At 42.1% G+C, this 17901-nt stretch overlaps 1 protein-coding gene across 2 annotated transcripts in view; it reads right to left on the reverse strand.

Moving 5' to 3' along the window:
• LOC141073029 (uncharacterized) overlaps nt 1–17901 on the reverse strand; it is a 56383-nt gene that overhangs the window by 32536 nt on the left and 5946 nt on the right. For both annotated transcript variants that reach the window (XM_073560319.1, XM_073560318.1), the window contains exons 2-3: nt 8672–8765; nt 751–839 (exon numbers count right to left, since the gene is read on the reverse strand). In XM_073560319.1, coding sequence (XP_073416420.1) covers nt 751–839; nt 8672–8765 — 183 coding nt within the window. The remainder of the gene's footprint in view (nt 1–750; nt 840–8671; nt 8766–17901) is intronic.

Below are 17901 nucleotides of genomic sequence, written 5' to 3' on the forward strand. Positions count from 1 at the left end.
ATAATAATGATATAGACGGGATTGCATGTGCATAAAAAGGGTCTGGGATAGGATATGAAGATGAAAAATGTGGTGAATAGATATAAAAATAAAAAAGCTCCCACAAGACCACGAATAATCATCTCATAACAATAATCCACTGGTCTTGGAGCCCTAACAAGGCATACTTACTGTATAAAACATAAAAAAAAAAAAATGACAAATTAAAAGTAATTTGACACAGATCAAAAAACAGATGAAAACACACCAAAAACTAGAAGGAGAAAAAAAAAAAAAAAAAAAAAGTAAATGCAACAACAAATTAGTGTCTGTTGGCAGCGTGAAAGCACAACTAATTTTGTAGTTGCTGGTATTGAAAATAAAAAAAACGAGGTAAAAGGGAAGAAACAAAAGTTAGCGAGGAGGTGGGGTGAGGGGCAAAGTAAAACATTTTTTTCTGAGATCAAAGGGATCAAAGCAAATGCCAAGGGATGAGGTGGGGGAGGGAAAATGACAAAGTTGTGTCTGTACCGTGGATGGGGGGGGCAGGCAACATTGTTCTTGAGCAGAGGGGGTCAACAGTCTTTGAAAGGTTTATGAGACTGCAAGGAACTGAAGACAGGCAAATAATACAGGTATCAAAAACGTAAGACGTCTTAAAAGTTAGGATTATTAGGACTTTCCCTTTAAGAGTCCAACCGAGTTTTCAGTGCCATTTATGTTATGGAGATCAAACTTCTGGCAAGTCAGGAAAAAAAAGAAAAAACTAACCTCAAATGCCACCAGGTCATCAAAGTCGACAGAGCAAGCCGGTTCTTCCTCGGAGGGGTATCCCATGTCGTAGAGTTGCATGTCCAAATCTAGGGGGAAAATCAGTTGTAGGATTAATATGAAACACTAAGGGGGGAATTCAGGACCCTCGACTATTAGTGAGAGTGTCTCACTCTGGAGGACCCAACGTATGCCTGTATTGCAAGTGTGCAGTGTAATACTTTAGTTCACCTGCGTGGGTGCTGCAGGGAAACTAAACACTTGATTCTACGTTGCAGATGATCGATGGGGGTCATAGTAGAAGGACCTTGTTGCCTTCTCAGCATGGTAGGTTTTCTAACTAAATTGTCCAGAGAACGCCCTTTCATACCTGAATATTTGTGGCACTGACTTTAAACCTGCAGACGCCCAGAATAAAATTGCCTGACTTCTAGCTAATCCTTGTAAAGACACCCCACTGTGCATTCATAGGACAGTGTTATTACAGGCTGAGGGAAATGTTACTAAAATTTAGGGTTTCTTTTTGGAGCTGGAGAATAGAACATTCAGATCTACCTAAATTTCCAAGCCGGGAGCCAGAAATAATATTTTACGGCCTCCAGGCGTTCTATCGCTGGCTTTAAGGAAAGTTCTAATCATAAGGATGATGTCACCGGTGTCAGGTCTGAGGTGGCCACTGTTGTATGTAGAGCGGTATACGTCATGTACAGGAAGGAGTTAAGTCTCCTTGAGGGTTTTGCTCAATCACCCAGTTGACATGGAGTAACATTTAGTAAATACTATGGGGGGGGGTCTCCTTCAAGATGTTCTCTTGTTTTTAACTCAGGGCACTGCCATATTGTGCTCAAATAATGCCGTCATACAGTGTCCAACAAAAAACTAATATGGTAACACTGCCACACAATATATATATATACAGTGCCTACAAGTAGTATTCAACCCCTTGCAGATTTAGCAGGTTTGATAAGATGCAAATAAGTTAGAGCCTTCAAACTTCACACAAGAGCAGGATTTATTAACAGATGCATAAATCTTACAAACCAAAAAGTTATGTTGCTCAGTTAAATGTTAAAAAATTTTAAACATAAAAGTGTGGGTCAATTATTATTCAACCCCTAGGTTTAATATTTTGTGGAATAACCCTTGTTTGCAATTACAGCTAATAATCGTCTTTTATAAGACCTGATCAGGCCGGCACAGGTCTCTGGAGTTATCTTGGCCCACTCCTCCATGCAGATCTTCTCCAAGTTATCTAGGTTCTTTGGGTGTCTCATGTGGACTTTAATCTTGAGCTCCTTCCACAAGTTTTTAATTGGGTTAAGGTCAGGAGACTGACTAGGCCACTCCAACACCTTGATTTTTTGCCTCTTGAACCAGGCCTTGGTTTTCTTGGCTGTGTGCTTTGGGTCGTTGTCTTGTTGGAAGATGAAATGACGACCCATCTTAAGATCCTTGATGGAGGAGCGGAGGTTCTTGGCCAAAATCTCCAGGTAGGCCGTGCTATCCATCTTCCCATGGATGCGGACCAGATGGCCAGGCCCCTTGGCTGAGAAACAGCCCCACAGCATGATGCTGCCACCACCATGCTTGACTGTAGGGATGGTATTCTTGGGGTCGTATGCAGTGCCATCCAGTCTCCAAACGTCACGTGTGTGGTTGGCACCAAAGATCTCGATCTTGGTCTCATCAGACCAGAGAACCTTGAACCAGTCTGTCTCAGAGTCCTCCAAGTGATCATGAGCAAACTGTAGACGAGCCTTGACATGACGCTTTGAATGTAAAGGTACCTTACGGGCTCGTCTGAAACGGAGACCATTGCGGTGGAGTACGTTACTTATGGTATTGACTGAAACCAATGTCCCCACTGCCATGAGATCTTTCCGGAGCTCCTTCCTTGTTGTCCTTGGGTTAGCCTTGACTCTTCGGACAAGCCTGGCCTCGGCACGGGAGGAAACTTTCAAAGGCTGTCCAGGCCGTGGAAGGCTAACAGTAGTTCCATAAGCCTTCCACTTCCGGATGATGCTCCCAACAGTGGAGACAGGTAGGCCCAACTCCTTGGAAAGGGTTTTGTACCCCTTGCCAGCCTTGTGACCCTCCACGATCTTGTCTCTGTTGGCCTTGGAATGCTCCTTTGTGTTTCCCATATTGACCATGTATGAGTGCTGTTCACAAGTTTGGGGAGGGTCTTAAATAGTCAGAAAAGGCTGGAAAAAGAGATAATTAATCCAAACATGTGAAGCTCATTGTTCTTTGTGCCTGAAATACTTCTTAATACTTTAGGGAACCAAACAGAATTCTGGTGGTTTGAGGGGTTGAATAATAAATGACCCTCTGAATAAACTTTTCACAATTTAAAAAAAAATTAAACAAAGAAAAACATTCTTTTTTGCTGCAGTGCATTTCACACTTCCAGGCTGATCTACAGTCCAAATGTCACAATGCCAAGTTAATTCCGAATGTGTAAACCTGCTAAATCTGCAGGGGGTTGAATACTACTTGTAGGCACTGTATATATATATATATATATATATATATATATAATTGAATGTATGTGTCTGTGTATCACCAACCAATCACGAAGCATCTTTCATTTCACCAGAGCTGTTTAAAAGAAGCTGAGCTGTGATTGGTTGCTATGAGCAACAGTTTTACCACTCCACAACACCTCAGCAGACACTGACCTGGTGGGAGAAATCTAGCTTCTCTGGGAATATAAGCTCCCAGCCACTGTCTGCCCCCCAGAAAGAAGCAGCGAGCACAGGACAGAAATGAATCACCCCCTCCCGGCCCATATACCCATCACACATCCTCCCTCTTAAAGGGATCTCCGGTATGAAAGTCAGGGCAATTGCCTTCAAATGCTCTGGTACTGACCCCAGGCTCTCTTAAAGGGATCTCCTGTATGGAAGTTTGGGCAAATCCCTCAGTGCTCTGATTCTGACCCCAGGATTCTATTACCCCCTTAACCCCCAAGGGTGGTTTGCACATTCATGACCAGGCCAATTTTTACAATTCTGACCACTGTCCCTTTATGAGGTAATAACTCTGAAACACTTCCATGGATCCCGGTGATTCTGACATTGTTTTCTCGTTACATATTGTACTTCATGTTAGTGGTAAAATTTAATTCATATAACTTGTGTTTATTTGTGAAAAAAACGGAAATTTGGCGAAAATTTTTAAAATTTCGCAATTTTCCAACTTTGAATTTTTATGCCCTTAAATCACAGAGATATGGCACACAAAAAACTTGATAAGTAACATTTCCCACATGTTTACTTAACATCAGCACAATTTTGGAACCAAAATTTTTTTTGTTAGGAAGTTATAAGGGTTAAAAGTTGACCAGCGATTTCTCATTTTTGCAACACCATTTTATTGTTACGGACCACATCACATTTGAAGCCACTTTGAGGGGTCTATATGATAGAAAATACCCAAAAGTGGCACCATTCTAAAAACTGCACCCCTTAAGGTGCTCAAAACCAGATTTAAGAAGATTATTAACCCTTCAGGCGCGTCACAGGAATTTTTTGAATATTTAAAAAAAAAATGAACATTTAACTTTTTTTCACAAAAACAATACTTCAGATTCAATTTTTTTTATTTTACCAAGGGTAACAGGAGAAATTGGACTGCAAAAGTTATTGTGCAGTTTGTCCTGAGTACGCCGATACCTGATATGTGGGGGGGAACCACTGTTTCGGCGCATGGCAGAGCTCAGAAGGGAAGGAGCGCCGTTTGACTTTTGCAATGCAAGATTGGCTGGAATTCAGATCGGATGCCATGTCACGTTTGGAGAGCCCCTGATGTACCTAAACAGTAGAAACCCCCCATAAGTGACCCCATTTTGGAAACTAGACCCCCCAAGGAACTTATCTAGATATGTGGTGAGAACTTTGAACCCACAAGGGCTTCACAGAAGTTTATAACGTACAGCGGTACAATTAAAAAATCAGATTTTTCCACAACAATGATCTTTTCATCCCCAATTTTTATTTTTCCAAGGGTAACAGGACCTAAAAGTTATTGTGCAATTTGTACTGAGTACGCTGATACCCCATATGTGGGTGTAAACGACTATTTGGGCGCATGGCAGAGCTCGGAAGGGAAGCAGCGCCATTTGACGTTTTTGGCTGGAATTGAGATCAGACACCATGTCGCGTTTGGAGAGCCCCTGATGTACCTAAACAGTGGAAACCCCCACCACAAGTGACCCCATTTTGGAAACTAGACCCCCTAAGGAACTTATCTAGATGTGTGGTGAGCACTTTGAACCCCCCAGTGCTTCACAGAAGTTTATAACGCCCGGGCGTGAAAATAAAAAAATCGTATTTTTTCCACAAACCTGATCATTTAGTCCCCAATTTTTTTTATTTTCCCAAGGGTAACAGGAGAAATTGGACCCCAAAAGTTGTTGTCCAATTTGTCCTGAGTATGCTGATACCTCATATGTGGGAGAAAACTACTGTATGGTCACACGTCGGGGCTCGGAAGGGAAGTAGTGACGTTTTGGAATGCAGACTTTGATGGAATGGTCTGCGGGTGTCGTGTGTTTGGAGAGCCCCTGATGTGCCTAAACTATTGAAACTCCCCAAAAGTGACCCCATTTTGGAAACTAGACCCCCCACGGAACTTATCTAGATGTGTGGTGTGCACTTTGAACCCCCAAGTGCTTCACAGAAGTTTATAACGCCTGGGCGTGAAAATAAAAAAATCATTTTTTTTCCACAAAAATGATATTTTTGCCCCCAATTTTTTATTTTCCTAAGGGTAACAAGAGAAATTGGACCCCAAAAGTTGTTTTGCAATTTGTCCTGAGTAGGCTGATACCCCATATGTGGGGGTAAAACACTGTTTGGGCGCATGGCAGAGCTTGGAAGGGAAGGAGCGCCATTTGACTTTTTCAACGCAGAATTGGCTGGAATTGAGATCAGACGCCATGTTGCATTTGGAGAGCCCCTGATGTGCCCAAACAGTGGAAACCCCCAATTCTAACTCCAACCCTAACCCCAACACACCCCTAACCCTAATCTCAGCCCTAACCCTAGCCCTAATGGGAAAATGGAAATAAATACATTTTTGTTTATTTTATTATTTTTCCCTAACTAAGGGGGTGATAACGGGGGGTTTGATTTACTATTTATGGCGGTTTTTATATTTGGCACCTGTCGCACGCTAAAAGACGCTTTTTATTGTAAAAATAGTTTTTGCATCACCACATATTGAGAGCTATAATTTTTCCATATTTTGACCCACTGAGTCATGTGAGGTCTTATTTTTTGCGGGACGAGTTGACGTTTTTATTGGTACCATTTTCGGGCACGTGACATCTTTTGATCACTTTTTATTCCGATTTTTGGGACGCAGAATGAACAAAAACCAGTGTTTCATGAATTTCTTTTGGGGGTGCGTTTACACCGTTCTGCCTGCGGTAAAATTGATAAAGCGGTTTTATTCTTCGGGTCAGTACGGTTACAGTGATACCTCATTTATGTCTTTTTTTATGTTTTGTCGGTTTTATGCAATGAAAACAATTTTATATAAAAAATAATTATTTTTGCATTGCTTTATTCTGCGAGCTATAACTTTTTTATTTTTTCGCTGATGATGCTGTATGGCGGCTCGTTTTTTGCAGGACAAGATGACGTTTTCAGCGGTACCATGGATATTTATATGTGTCTTTTTGATCGCGCGTTATTGCACTTTTTGTTTGGCAGTATGATAATAAATCATTTTTTGCTTAGTTTTTTTATTTTTATTTTTTAAGGGGTTCGCTAAAGGGGTTAACTAGTGGGACAGTTCTATAGGGCGGGTCGTTACGGACGTGGCGATACCAAATATGTGTACTTTTATTGTTTGTTTTTTTTTTATTTCCAAAAAATGAATTTATTATGGAATATATATATATATTTTTTTTTTTAATTTATTTAGCGATTTTTAAAAAATTATTTTTACACCTTTTTTTTAACTTTATTACATTGTCCCAGGGGGGACATAGCTGTCATGTGACAGATCGCTGATCTGTCACATCACAGATCACTGTGACAGATCAGCGATCTGTCACAGGCACTGCACAGGCTTTCCTCATGCCTGCGCTTTGCAGGCACTGAGGAAGACAGCTCCCTGCAGGACCCCAAAGGTACCCGTCGCCATCTTGGATTCGGGGACCTGCAGGGAAGGAGCCCCCTGCAGCAGCGCTGCACATTGCGCTGCTGTCGGGGGCTCAGGTAAGCACGGAGGGAGCCCCCTCCCTGCCGATGCTTCCCTTTAACCCCCGGTACACCGCGAATGTGTTTGATCGCGGTGTGCAAAGGGTTTAACGTGCCGGGAGTTAGCTGTGATAAACAGCCGACACCTGGCCACGATCAGCGGCGCTCACCACGTGGGCGCCGCTGATCGCGGTGACGTACTAACCCGTCCCTGGGAATTAAGTCCCAGGGCACATGGACGGGATAGTACATCACATGACAGAAAGGGGTTAAAGGGAATCTGTCACTCCATTTTAGCCCTATCAGCTGCCGACACCACCATCAGGGGCTTATCTATAGCATAAGGGTGTGGGGCAGTAAGAAGATGGGAGCAAAATGGACTCAGGTCATCCAGATCCAGGTAGTTATTGAATTTTTTGGGACAGCCAACCAACATCAGATTGGGGGGGGGGGGGGAGGGAATTAAGTTTTTCATAGTGCCCTGTGACCTCCATGTATGTCTATGGGCTAAAGGGGTATTCCGGTATGTAGACGTTATCACTTATACACAGGATAAGCCAGAATGGGATACTTTTATAAATGTTAGAAAGGAACAGCAGGAGAAAGCCACAGGGAAGTGTCCTGTCCTATAATACAAAGACAGCCCTGTGTAATGCTTGTTTTATCCTGTGGAGGCACTGCAGGGAAACTGAACAGTTACTGCTGAGGTTTCATCACAGATTACGACTGATCACTAGTGAAAATCTCTGAAGTGTAGAAAAATAAAAAGCACCGACTCCTTTGACAGCCATTTTTTCTTAAAGAATAAGAGCTCCCCTATCACGAGAAGGAGACTCGCCCAACCTAGCGAGAGTATGAATACTTTTGTCAACTTTCCTACAGACATGGGAGTGTATAGGAAACTAAACCCTGGGATCGGAGATTATATCAGTCTTACAACAAACCACTGAATTGTACGCTGTAACTTTCCAATGCAAATGTTAGCCGCTAATGGCTTACGGGTCAACCTCACGCTCTCTCAGGGATGAGGATGAAGCCAGAAACAGGCAAATATCTCTGGCGTCAGGAGTTTCGTATGGAAATGGCTGCACCTGTCTTCATTTTAATGAACTCAATTTTCTCCATATGAAACTATTAAGGAGTATTAAAGTAATCTCCAAATTGAGCTAATAGTGATCAGAAGTCGTCCTCCCTGTCCATGGGCCCCGAATGTACGGGTTTCTCTCCAAGCAGCTCTATCAGCCTCTCTCACAGCAAGAAATCACAGCACATTGTGAAGTTGTAGCAGTAGTGAGTTACAATTTCTTGTAGTCCGATATCTGTACAACGACCACCAAGATAAAATATTTCAGGTCCTTTTAACATTACATTTGACCCGCACCTTGACATCTTCTAGGATTTTGTTCTAAAAACGGATTCAGCTGTGCCCCTGACAAAGCCCATTCTCTATAACGAGGCAGTCAGAGTCACTATATAATCCATCTGGCCTCTATTCCGGCGGTAAAGAGGTTATTGTGTTAAGAAAAATGGACACCGCTGGAAGTCTTGACTTAGTCATGAAGTGCGGGACAAATGTGGTGTGATTTGTTTTATCCTTCGATAACGGTATCATCTGGCGGTGCTGTTTGTTCTTTGTTTCCGCTTATGAAAATTTATCAGTTGTCAAAATGGCTGCATATTAAATGTGAACCACGTCTGGCGGTCCTCACCTTCATTCTGGATTTCCGAGATACCTCGATAGAAGTCACGGAAATTAATGACCCCCAGGCCAGCTGGATCCAGATAACCAGTGAGATATTTCACCTGTTAAGAGGAAAAGGAAAGCAGGGATTAAAGCAGATACAATACTAAACCAGAGATTTACAAGACTAAAGTGGTAGGAGATAAGCGGCTGCCCGACATGTCTACTAGTGGCTTTTTCCTCTCTCCCGTGGAAAACGCATGGATGCTCGACCAAGCCGAGTGCTCGTATGGACAGGACGGGAGACGAGTCCGCCAAACAAATAATATTAGATAGATTCCCAGGAGATAAGTAGTGATGGGTGCCTGGCAGACGCTCATCTCCTACTCTGGCTTGCCAAGGCTTATGGTCGATATACATCTAATTTGTATGGCCGTCAAAGAGATGGCTCCCTACTCAGAGTAGGGCGTTTTGTTTTTGTAAAAATTTTTCAAACAAAACACTTGCTTTAATTATGGGGTTTGGGCAACCAAATATCCTGTCAAATGTGACAGAAGGGGGCTCTAATGGCGGCCATATTGGTTCTCACAGAGACACCCAGGCTGTCATCACAACATTATAATGAACATAGGGAAGACAGTACAGGCCTTGATTAAAGCCGGATTTGTTGATATGGGCGTTCACCCACACAGATAGAAGGAGGATCCTATTAAAATGTCTAATATTTGGCCGGGGTTAGACAAAGATGCGTATTAAAACTGTCACTCAAAATGGCTTCCACCATCACTGTGAACAGTATACTTCAAAAGGACATATATTCAGAATATACGGTATATCCAATAAGACAAGCGCCATTTTTTTTTTTTTTTTTTAAAGTTTGTCACCGCTTTGATGAAAGCGCTGAATTACATGGGAGTATCGTACCAAACCCATTTCTAATGGCATCAAAGAAAATGGTCACAAAAGGCGCGTCAGATAATCGAGTCATTTATTTGTGTATAAAGAACACACAGAGGCCATTTTTCTGGTGTAGTGGATTCACTATTTTCCTCAGGTGGGCCTGGAAAATATGACGTTCATACCACCACCGCCATGTAAGACATGAGTGCGGTTTTCATGGGGCTGCTACTGAGGTAGTCACCAGGGCAGACACCATTATGGAGTTACAGGCACCATTATTAGAGCAGAAGATTGCCAGACTTTAGATGACAGCGAGATGGTAGTCAGCATCATATAAAGTGCTGAGAAATCCCATAAAATGGGAGTAATGCATGAGACCGATGGATAATTCTCCTGTGCCATTAACAAGCAATCCCATACAAGATCAGAAAAACATGGCTGCTTTCTTCTAGGAAACAGCAACACAGGTTGTCTGTGACAGCTCCCATCACTGCTGTTTAACCACTTAAATGCCATTTTTGATCTCTCGTATGGTCACAGTGAATTACAACACCCATCACCCACCTATGGCATACCGAAGTGTTGCCATGGCAGTTAAAGGCCCACTCAGGGCCCATGTTGCTGCCATCTTGGTACACCTGTGAAGCCTAACTACCGACTGAGCTTCATGGAATACCATGATTTATTGAAGTATCCCAGTACAAGTGATCAAATAATCACTGTAGCTAAAAAGAAAAAAAAAAATGAAAAAGATTTAAAAAAAATATTGAATGTCTTCTATAAAAAATATATATTTTTTTTATCTCAAAGTATTATTAAAAAAAAACCAAAAAAAAAACAAAAACTAGAATTGTTGTTTTATTTGGTCGAAACAACTTCACATAACAAAATGCAATGCAATGCGATCAAAACGTCATATGTACCCATAAATAGTACAAAATAAAATCTAAAGCTTGGAAAGGAAAAAGAAATAAAAAAAAAATTAAAAAAAAAAAAAAAACGGAACCTTCAATCAGCTCCATCAAAAGTGAAATACCGTAATTAAAAAAAAAAAAAAAAATAATCTTTTGTACGGCTAGGTCAATGGAAAGAAAAAAAAAGTTTTGGCTCTTGGAAGAAGGGGAGGGGAAAAAGAAAAAGACCCACATAGATGCAAAGTAGCCTTGTCATGAAGGGGTTAATATTGGCATCTCAGATGTAAACCCAGCCTTATTGCCTATAGCAACCAATCCACAATAATGAAGGCTGGACTCATTGCTAGGTAATAACGTAAACAAGGCCCAGTTTGTAAATCCACAAAATGGCTGCTTTCCTTGCGACACGCCACAGATTCCCCATTGATTTGACAGGATAATAGTGAAATAGGAGCGTGAAAAAAAAAAAAAAATGGCTGCGACACAATAAAAAAAAAAAAAAAAAAAGGGCATTTGGGAACGAATTGATGAGTCAAGCAATTTGTCATTGACCTAGTCCTGTCAGGGACATGTGCAGTCAAAAAAAAAAAAATCTGTATCTTTATCCCACACAGCGCTGCAGCCTAGCAACACGGTCGGCAAGAGACGAGGGCTCCGGAAAGCAACAAGATGGTGAACACCTCCTGCGGGAAAGCAGATTGTCTACATCTTCTCAGTGCGCCGCTGCCTTCAGCTGAGAAGACGCCGAGGAAACATCTTGGGTCTTCACATACCCGCGCTTATACGCACAAGGGAGGAAAAAAAACAAATAGGATTCTGCGCAGAATCCATGTTGTCATTACCGGCCCATTTACACTCATCCAAACGATCGCAGATCTATAATAATAATTCCCTGAGGTAAAACGATCAACAATAAAGAACGAAATCATTAGCAAAAAGAACTTAATGTATAAATTGTAAAAATCAGCATTTCTTATAATTCCTTGCTGTCGTTCCTCTTTTACACCTCATGGAAATGTATGAATAAATAGGATTTTGAGATCCATACGACCAATTTCTTTTTATTCATTTTTTTTGAGTGGTAAACTGACCCCCCAAAATATAAAAACCAACTATAATTATGCTCCACAGTCACACACGCGGCGATACCAAATATTAAATTAGCAGCACCCCATTTCCAACCGCTTACATGCCGCCGTCACAACTGACAGCGGCATCTAAGGGAGTCAAGCGCTCCGATTGGAAATGTTAAGACTCCGGCATCGGCCGTACAACACACCTCCTCGGCCCGCTCCATTCATGCCATGCACCAAGAGCCGAGAGACCCCCAGCACCTTCACACGCAGTTGTCCTCAATACTAGCCCAGGATTGCCGGCACATACACAAATCCTACTGACAAGAGGAATGGTAACATCCAATTGTCAATGTATTCCTGCCCTTCCAGAAGGAGTAACAGAGGATTGATTTCAGGAATGCAAAAAAAATTTTTTAATAGAGCTGGATGTTTTTCCTTAATCCGGTCTTGCCCCGACCCATTTCAGTGCCACAGTGTAAAGCAGTACTGCCATTACCGGAGAACGAGCAAGGATAAATAAAGCCGCCATCAAGCTCAGTGGAGCGCGAAAAAGACAAGTTCATTGCTTTTTTCCCCTATTCAGTCGAGCTGTATAGAGGGGTCATTGTCACAGGATTATTACGGCCCATTCTCATGCTAGGTGACCGGCCCCATTCACGTTAACCAGACCCTGACTACTACTACACTGGGCACGGACCCATGCCAAACAGGGTTCCAAGATTTTTGGAATAAAATGTCTAATGAGGACGACACTAGTCTGAAAATTTGGGGCCTCCGTCTCCAATACAATCTGCCATCTCGTGTTCAGGGTAACTGGAGTCATTACTGCAATGCTCCTTATTACAGCAGAGGTTCTCATGAGATTACATTACGGGATTACCAGTCCAGCGATTGCCTAATAGGTTCCATAGGAGACACTTCAGTAATGATGAAAGGAGTACCATAATAAGGGCAACCGAGTGGGAGGGGGCTCTAAAATTAACCTAAAAAGCTATGACGGCCCCTCTTCTGCACCACGGTCTCGCTATATGACAACGTGTTAGTCAGTATTTTGGGGCTTATGCTAACGACACTCATCCTGTCTGCGCATATTAATGAGCTTCGGATCCACTCTTTTCCGTAATTCCAGCTTAAAACACCAGTTCTCAGAGGTTTGTTTTTTTTTCCATCATTTATAATTCTGGCATAATCCTAACACTTTATAGTGCTGAAAATATTACTCTCGCACATCCTTAACCCATCAAGTCTCGGGAGATTTTTTCAATTTTGCACTATCGTTTTTTTTTTTATTTCTAAGAGCCATTACTTTATTTTTGCCTAATACGGCTAAATTGTGAATGTCACCCATTCTTTTTATCATACAATACATTTAATCACAACAGAAAAAAAAAAAATCCACAGCGTGGAGCAATATTAAAGAAAAAAATAAATAAAAAATAAATTTAATGCCGCCAAAAAAGTAATGCCGCCATTACTTTTTTTCTTAGTTTCATATTCCGTGTGGACTTGATTTTTTTTTTTTTACATATAGAGCAGTCGTTTTTATTGACACCATTTTGTACTACATACAACGTTTTGATTTTTTTTATTGCATTTTTTTTTGGGGGGGGGGACAGCAATACTGGCGGTTTAATTCCACCTGCCTTCAAGAGTTTACCTTATGGGAAAAATATTATATTTTTATATTTTATTACACACATGGCAAGACAACGTTAATTTTTTTTTTTACATTTCGCCATCCACTTTTCGCCCAATCGGTGACACATGGCGGCATTTCAGTTAGTAATGACCGGGTACTGAGCGGTGACCTTCGTCGTTCTGCGCTCCCTTACTAGTCACATGCTGGTATCACTTTCCCGGCGTCGTAGTGCAGCGTCGCATGACACCAACGTGTGCACAGTGACAATGGCGTGGAAATCAGATCCTCTCCCACCGGGTTCTCATTACCTCCCATAGTTCCTCTAGGCATTAGACATACAATACCGATGCCCAGAGGAAACTGGTAAAGATTTACCCACATTCCCCCAGGGTCTGTGCGCCAGCTGAGACCGAGATCTTTTCACGCCAATTCATGCAACTCAACCCAGTCACCAATCAGCACGTTACCCAATACACTGCTGGAGCAAAAAAAAAAAAGTAAAAGTTGGAAGAAAATGTCAAAAAATGTGAGACCCATCAGAAAGCCGTATTGGTTTTATGGGAGCTTTCAATGCAACTTTTATCAAATACTAAAAGTGTGAGCATAACCTTAGTTCAGGGCTACCCTCAAAAGTGTTAATGTGACTTATACAGGTCTTAAAGGGGTTGTCCACCTTTGGAGACAGTTTCTTTAATTGCATGCAATTGGGGCTAAAAAAAAAATCATTTTTGTAATTGGGTTCTATTAAAAATTTTGCACCGTTTGCCTTCTGTGTGTTTCACTGTCAAATTCCTGGCTGCAGAATGAGTTAACTGAGCATCTAACAGTGAGCTCATTTAAGATTAAACTATGGGAGAATTTTAATATTTTATCTTTTTTTTTTTATTATTTAGGACCACAGACCACGTCACAGTTGAATATGCAGAAAACAGAGAAAGTAAAAGCAAAACGGTGCAAATTTTTAGTGCAAAAGTAACTTTTAGTGCAAAAGTGATTTTTACCCGAAAATACTAATAATAATAAAAAAAATAATTGCTTAGGCCTCATTCTATACATCACGGTCTTACAACATTAATTCCAGTCTCTTTACCATGGAGGTCAATCAATGATACCGGTGATCATGTCCTGCCACGCTGTTCACTTTCACGTGAACTTAGCTGTCAGGACTAATGCCGGCGCGCCGGGACTTTCTGTGCCGCCATACAGTGCATAGGAGGTGGCTGATGCCTGATCCGATAGATCTTCTTAAAATAGTGGGCTTACAGGCCTAATCATTGTGCCCACAGTGCGGCGGCATTAAAAAAAAAAAAAATGCCAAAAATGTCTCCCACTTGATCACAAGCTCACTTGTAGCAGGATTTCCAGCAGCACAAAGTATTTCAGGAGAAGGAAAAACACATACGAAACTAACCCATCATGAGGTTAGAGGAATGACGGCTGAAGGGAGGTCACAGACAGACAACAGAAGAAGAAGAAGAGGGTTACCACAGCAGCACAGAGGATTTCAGACCTCAAGAAGCAAATGGAAGGAATGAGACTTTCTGTGACCTTCCGCATGAAAACATCAGAGATCGATTCATAAGTGAATTTGTGCCTTTAAGTAATTTTCTCCCTTTTTTGCCTAATTCATTGTTGACTTTGCACCTTTATTTAAAGGGAAACTAAAGGTTATTCTTGGATTTTGATATTTAGGTACTTGAATTGTGGGTGTTCAGGTCCTGAAACCCCTGCCGATCACGCAACAGACCCCCCAAGAACACCTCAAACAGGAGCAAACAGCCCAGAGTATGAATCCAGTAGAAATCAATTAACCTTTAAAAAGGTACAGATTCTTCACACTCATGTCCTGAAATACTCTGTGCTACTGGTGGGAACCTGCTCAAGTCTCTAACCTCAGTGAACAGGTCACTGCCCGCTGCCACAATCAGCAAACACGCTTCTCTTGCCGCAGTGATCGGATTGGCTACAAGGTGTTCTATCCCCGCCCACTTCCACAGGCACAAAAAAAAGGGCATAAAAAAGGTGAAAACAAAAAGTGTATAAAAAAGCTTTTCTTACGGATGGGAAAAAAAAAAAACACTGCGTAATCACGGCTGTAACAACTATAGGGCGCAATTGTCTAGGAGGCATAGAGGGCGAAAGGAGACCTAAAAAAAAGTATTAAATGGATGAATGGGACATAAAAGGGCTACATTCTGTCAGGACAAAAACCATTCTGTAGAGACAAAAAGGCAATGACACAAGGTAAAGCTGCACACAGAAGCGGTGACGACGCTCCTGCCAAGAACAGAAGGTTTACATTATTACTATTCAGCATTGTGGCTGACACATTGTCACGAAAAGGCCAAAAACATGTTGCATTGTCTGATACCAGACAGGAGGTTTCATCATTTCCAACCTATAGCAAAACTATAATTCTCAGCATGCCACGCCCTAGGCACAGGCAGGAGAAGGGACAACCATCTTTTGACGCCGGCCCCAAACGTAAGATGACGATATTGTCCAGAATTTTCAGAAACAAACCTGGCAAATTCAGTCTATAAAAATGTATGGTTCATGTAAACCCCACCCAAAAGTGGAAGTTTCCAACTGGTTTTTGCCATTTCTACAGCAAAACTAAGGGAAGGCGGGACTTAAAGGGATTATTCCCATCTTCATAAATGAGCATCGTCAGATAGTCCTTGTTAACACAATCAATCTTGCAATTTACGGCTCCTTAAAATTTTCAACCGTTCTTGAGATATAAACACTTTTGTTTACAGCTCGTTGCCTTGGAGACCGACCACCGAGTCTAGATAAGAGAACGTGCATAATGCTCACAAGCTCTTTTCTATAGAGCTTATAAGCACTGTCTTGAAGCCGGCGGCCATGATCACCAGAGCGTGCTATTACCTCCTAATCCTAGCCAGCTTCAAAGCAGTGCCTACAAGCCAGACAATATTGGTGGTCGGTCTCCTAGGCAACGAGCTGTAAACAAAAAGAAAAAGTGTTAATATCTCAAGAAGCATTGAAAATTTTAAAAAGGAGGAAATTGCAAAAGTGCTTGTTTTTACAAGCTCTATTCGACAATATCACATCTATGACGGGAAATGACCCTTTAAATATTGATATTTTATCAATCAAGAGGTCGGGAAGTATGATGTCGTACCAGGCCTAGTCGTTGTGGAACTACAACACTCATCATTCTTTTGCGGAGGGAGGAGGGGGGAGTTAGGAATTCAGGATCGTCAGCACCTAGAGCAAACATTACTTCAATGCAGGAAATCCACCCTCTTCCCGCTTTCAGAAATAACAGAAGCTAAAATTAGCGTTTCTCTTCACACAGCCTCCAGACTTGAGGTTTTCTTTGAAGACGTAAGCGCCGAACCGCCGTTTCTTACCCATTTGGTACCACTCCGCAGAATAGGGCGCCGCTATATCTAACATTAGATATCTGATCAATCATGGTTGTGCCCACAAACATTAGGTTGGAGGACCCCATACTTAGTAGATTTAGTCTCAGGGGGTACGTGATGTGTATGAAGAAGCCACCTGACTTTCGGGACGTGTCCAGCCAGGAGGTATCACGCATCTTTGCACATCCATTAGACACCTAATCCGGTTCCGCAGCTGACTGGTACACTTTAGGGGGAGGAGGGCGTTACACCGGCAGAACAGGTTCATAGCCGGGTCTGCAGGTCTATAGAGATTTAAAGACCGGGCCAGAGGTAGTAATATAGTAATGGGACCTGTAGAACTTAGTCAACGTTCACGGTGTGCTGTCGAAATACGGCGCATAATCATAGAAAAACAATGAACGCAACCGAGATGCAGGGCCTATAATGCTGCAACGGCGCGATCAGCAGGCAATGCCAAATTACTAGTCACAGAATAAAGTCGCATGACCCTGGACCAATGTCCATGGGATACTGGTGCAATAACTACACACCAACCCGGCTAATCAAAACAGGAGCCGCGGATGTCGCAGGGCTCCCGTCATGGCTGCAAATCGATGAGCCCATCTGTACTAGTCATATAGTACAGCCTATATTCTGCCAAAAAACAACAAAGGTGTATAAAGTTAGACATAGAAAGCGCAATGTTGCGTGACATCAACGGATCCAATGACTGTCAATGCCATTGCGTTGCGGCACACAACATAACTAGACCGTGTCCAAAAATGTATACAATTTTCCCTACAAGAAGCGCAACGTAAGTCACAAGCGATTGCAACTTACTTGTGACCTAGGCAATTTGGTGCATTTTTTGTTTTGTTTTTATTTAATTTTTTTGGAGTACAGCTGAGTACAGCTGTGCCATGTCCAGTCTGGTCCTCTGGGGAAGTCTTCACTTCTGCGGCCGGCATCCTCTACCGCCATGAGGTTTCAGTATAGATGATTCCTCCCGCAGAAGTCAAGATGACACGGATCCGGCTTCAGACCAAATCTTTGTTTGCTCAACCTCCGTTTACAACCAAACCGAAATCTAGTTTCAACAAACTTTTTGGTTAAGCGAAACCGCTGTGCAGCCATAAGCTTTACTTTTCCGGCAATGCCCCAGTATATGCGGCACACTCAGAAATGGCAGATGACTTATTTTGCAAGACGCCCCAAAATGTGAAGGCAAAAGAAAGACAAACAAGAAAACAGACAACGGAAACCATAGAAAACAAAGCAAATGTCGCCGTTATCTGCAGAGAGAGTAGTGAGTAAACACTGCACAGTTCCTTGCTCCATTGTTCTCGTGATAC

Source organism: Dendrobates tinctorius, unplaced genomic scaffold, assembly GCF_039654945.1.
Source record: "Dendrobates tinctorius isolate UK_male_01 unplaced genomic scaffold, ASM3965494v1 ptg000295l, whole genome shotgun sequence".
Taxonomy (NCBI): Eukaryota; Metazoa; Chordata; class Amphibia; order Anura; family Dendrobatidae; genus Dendrobates; species Dendrobates tinctorius.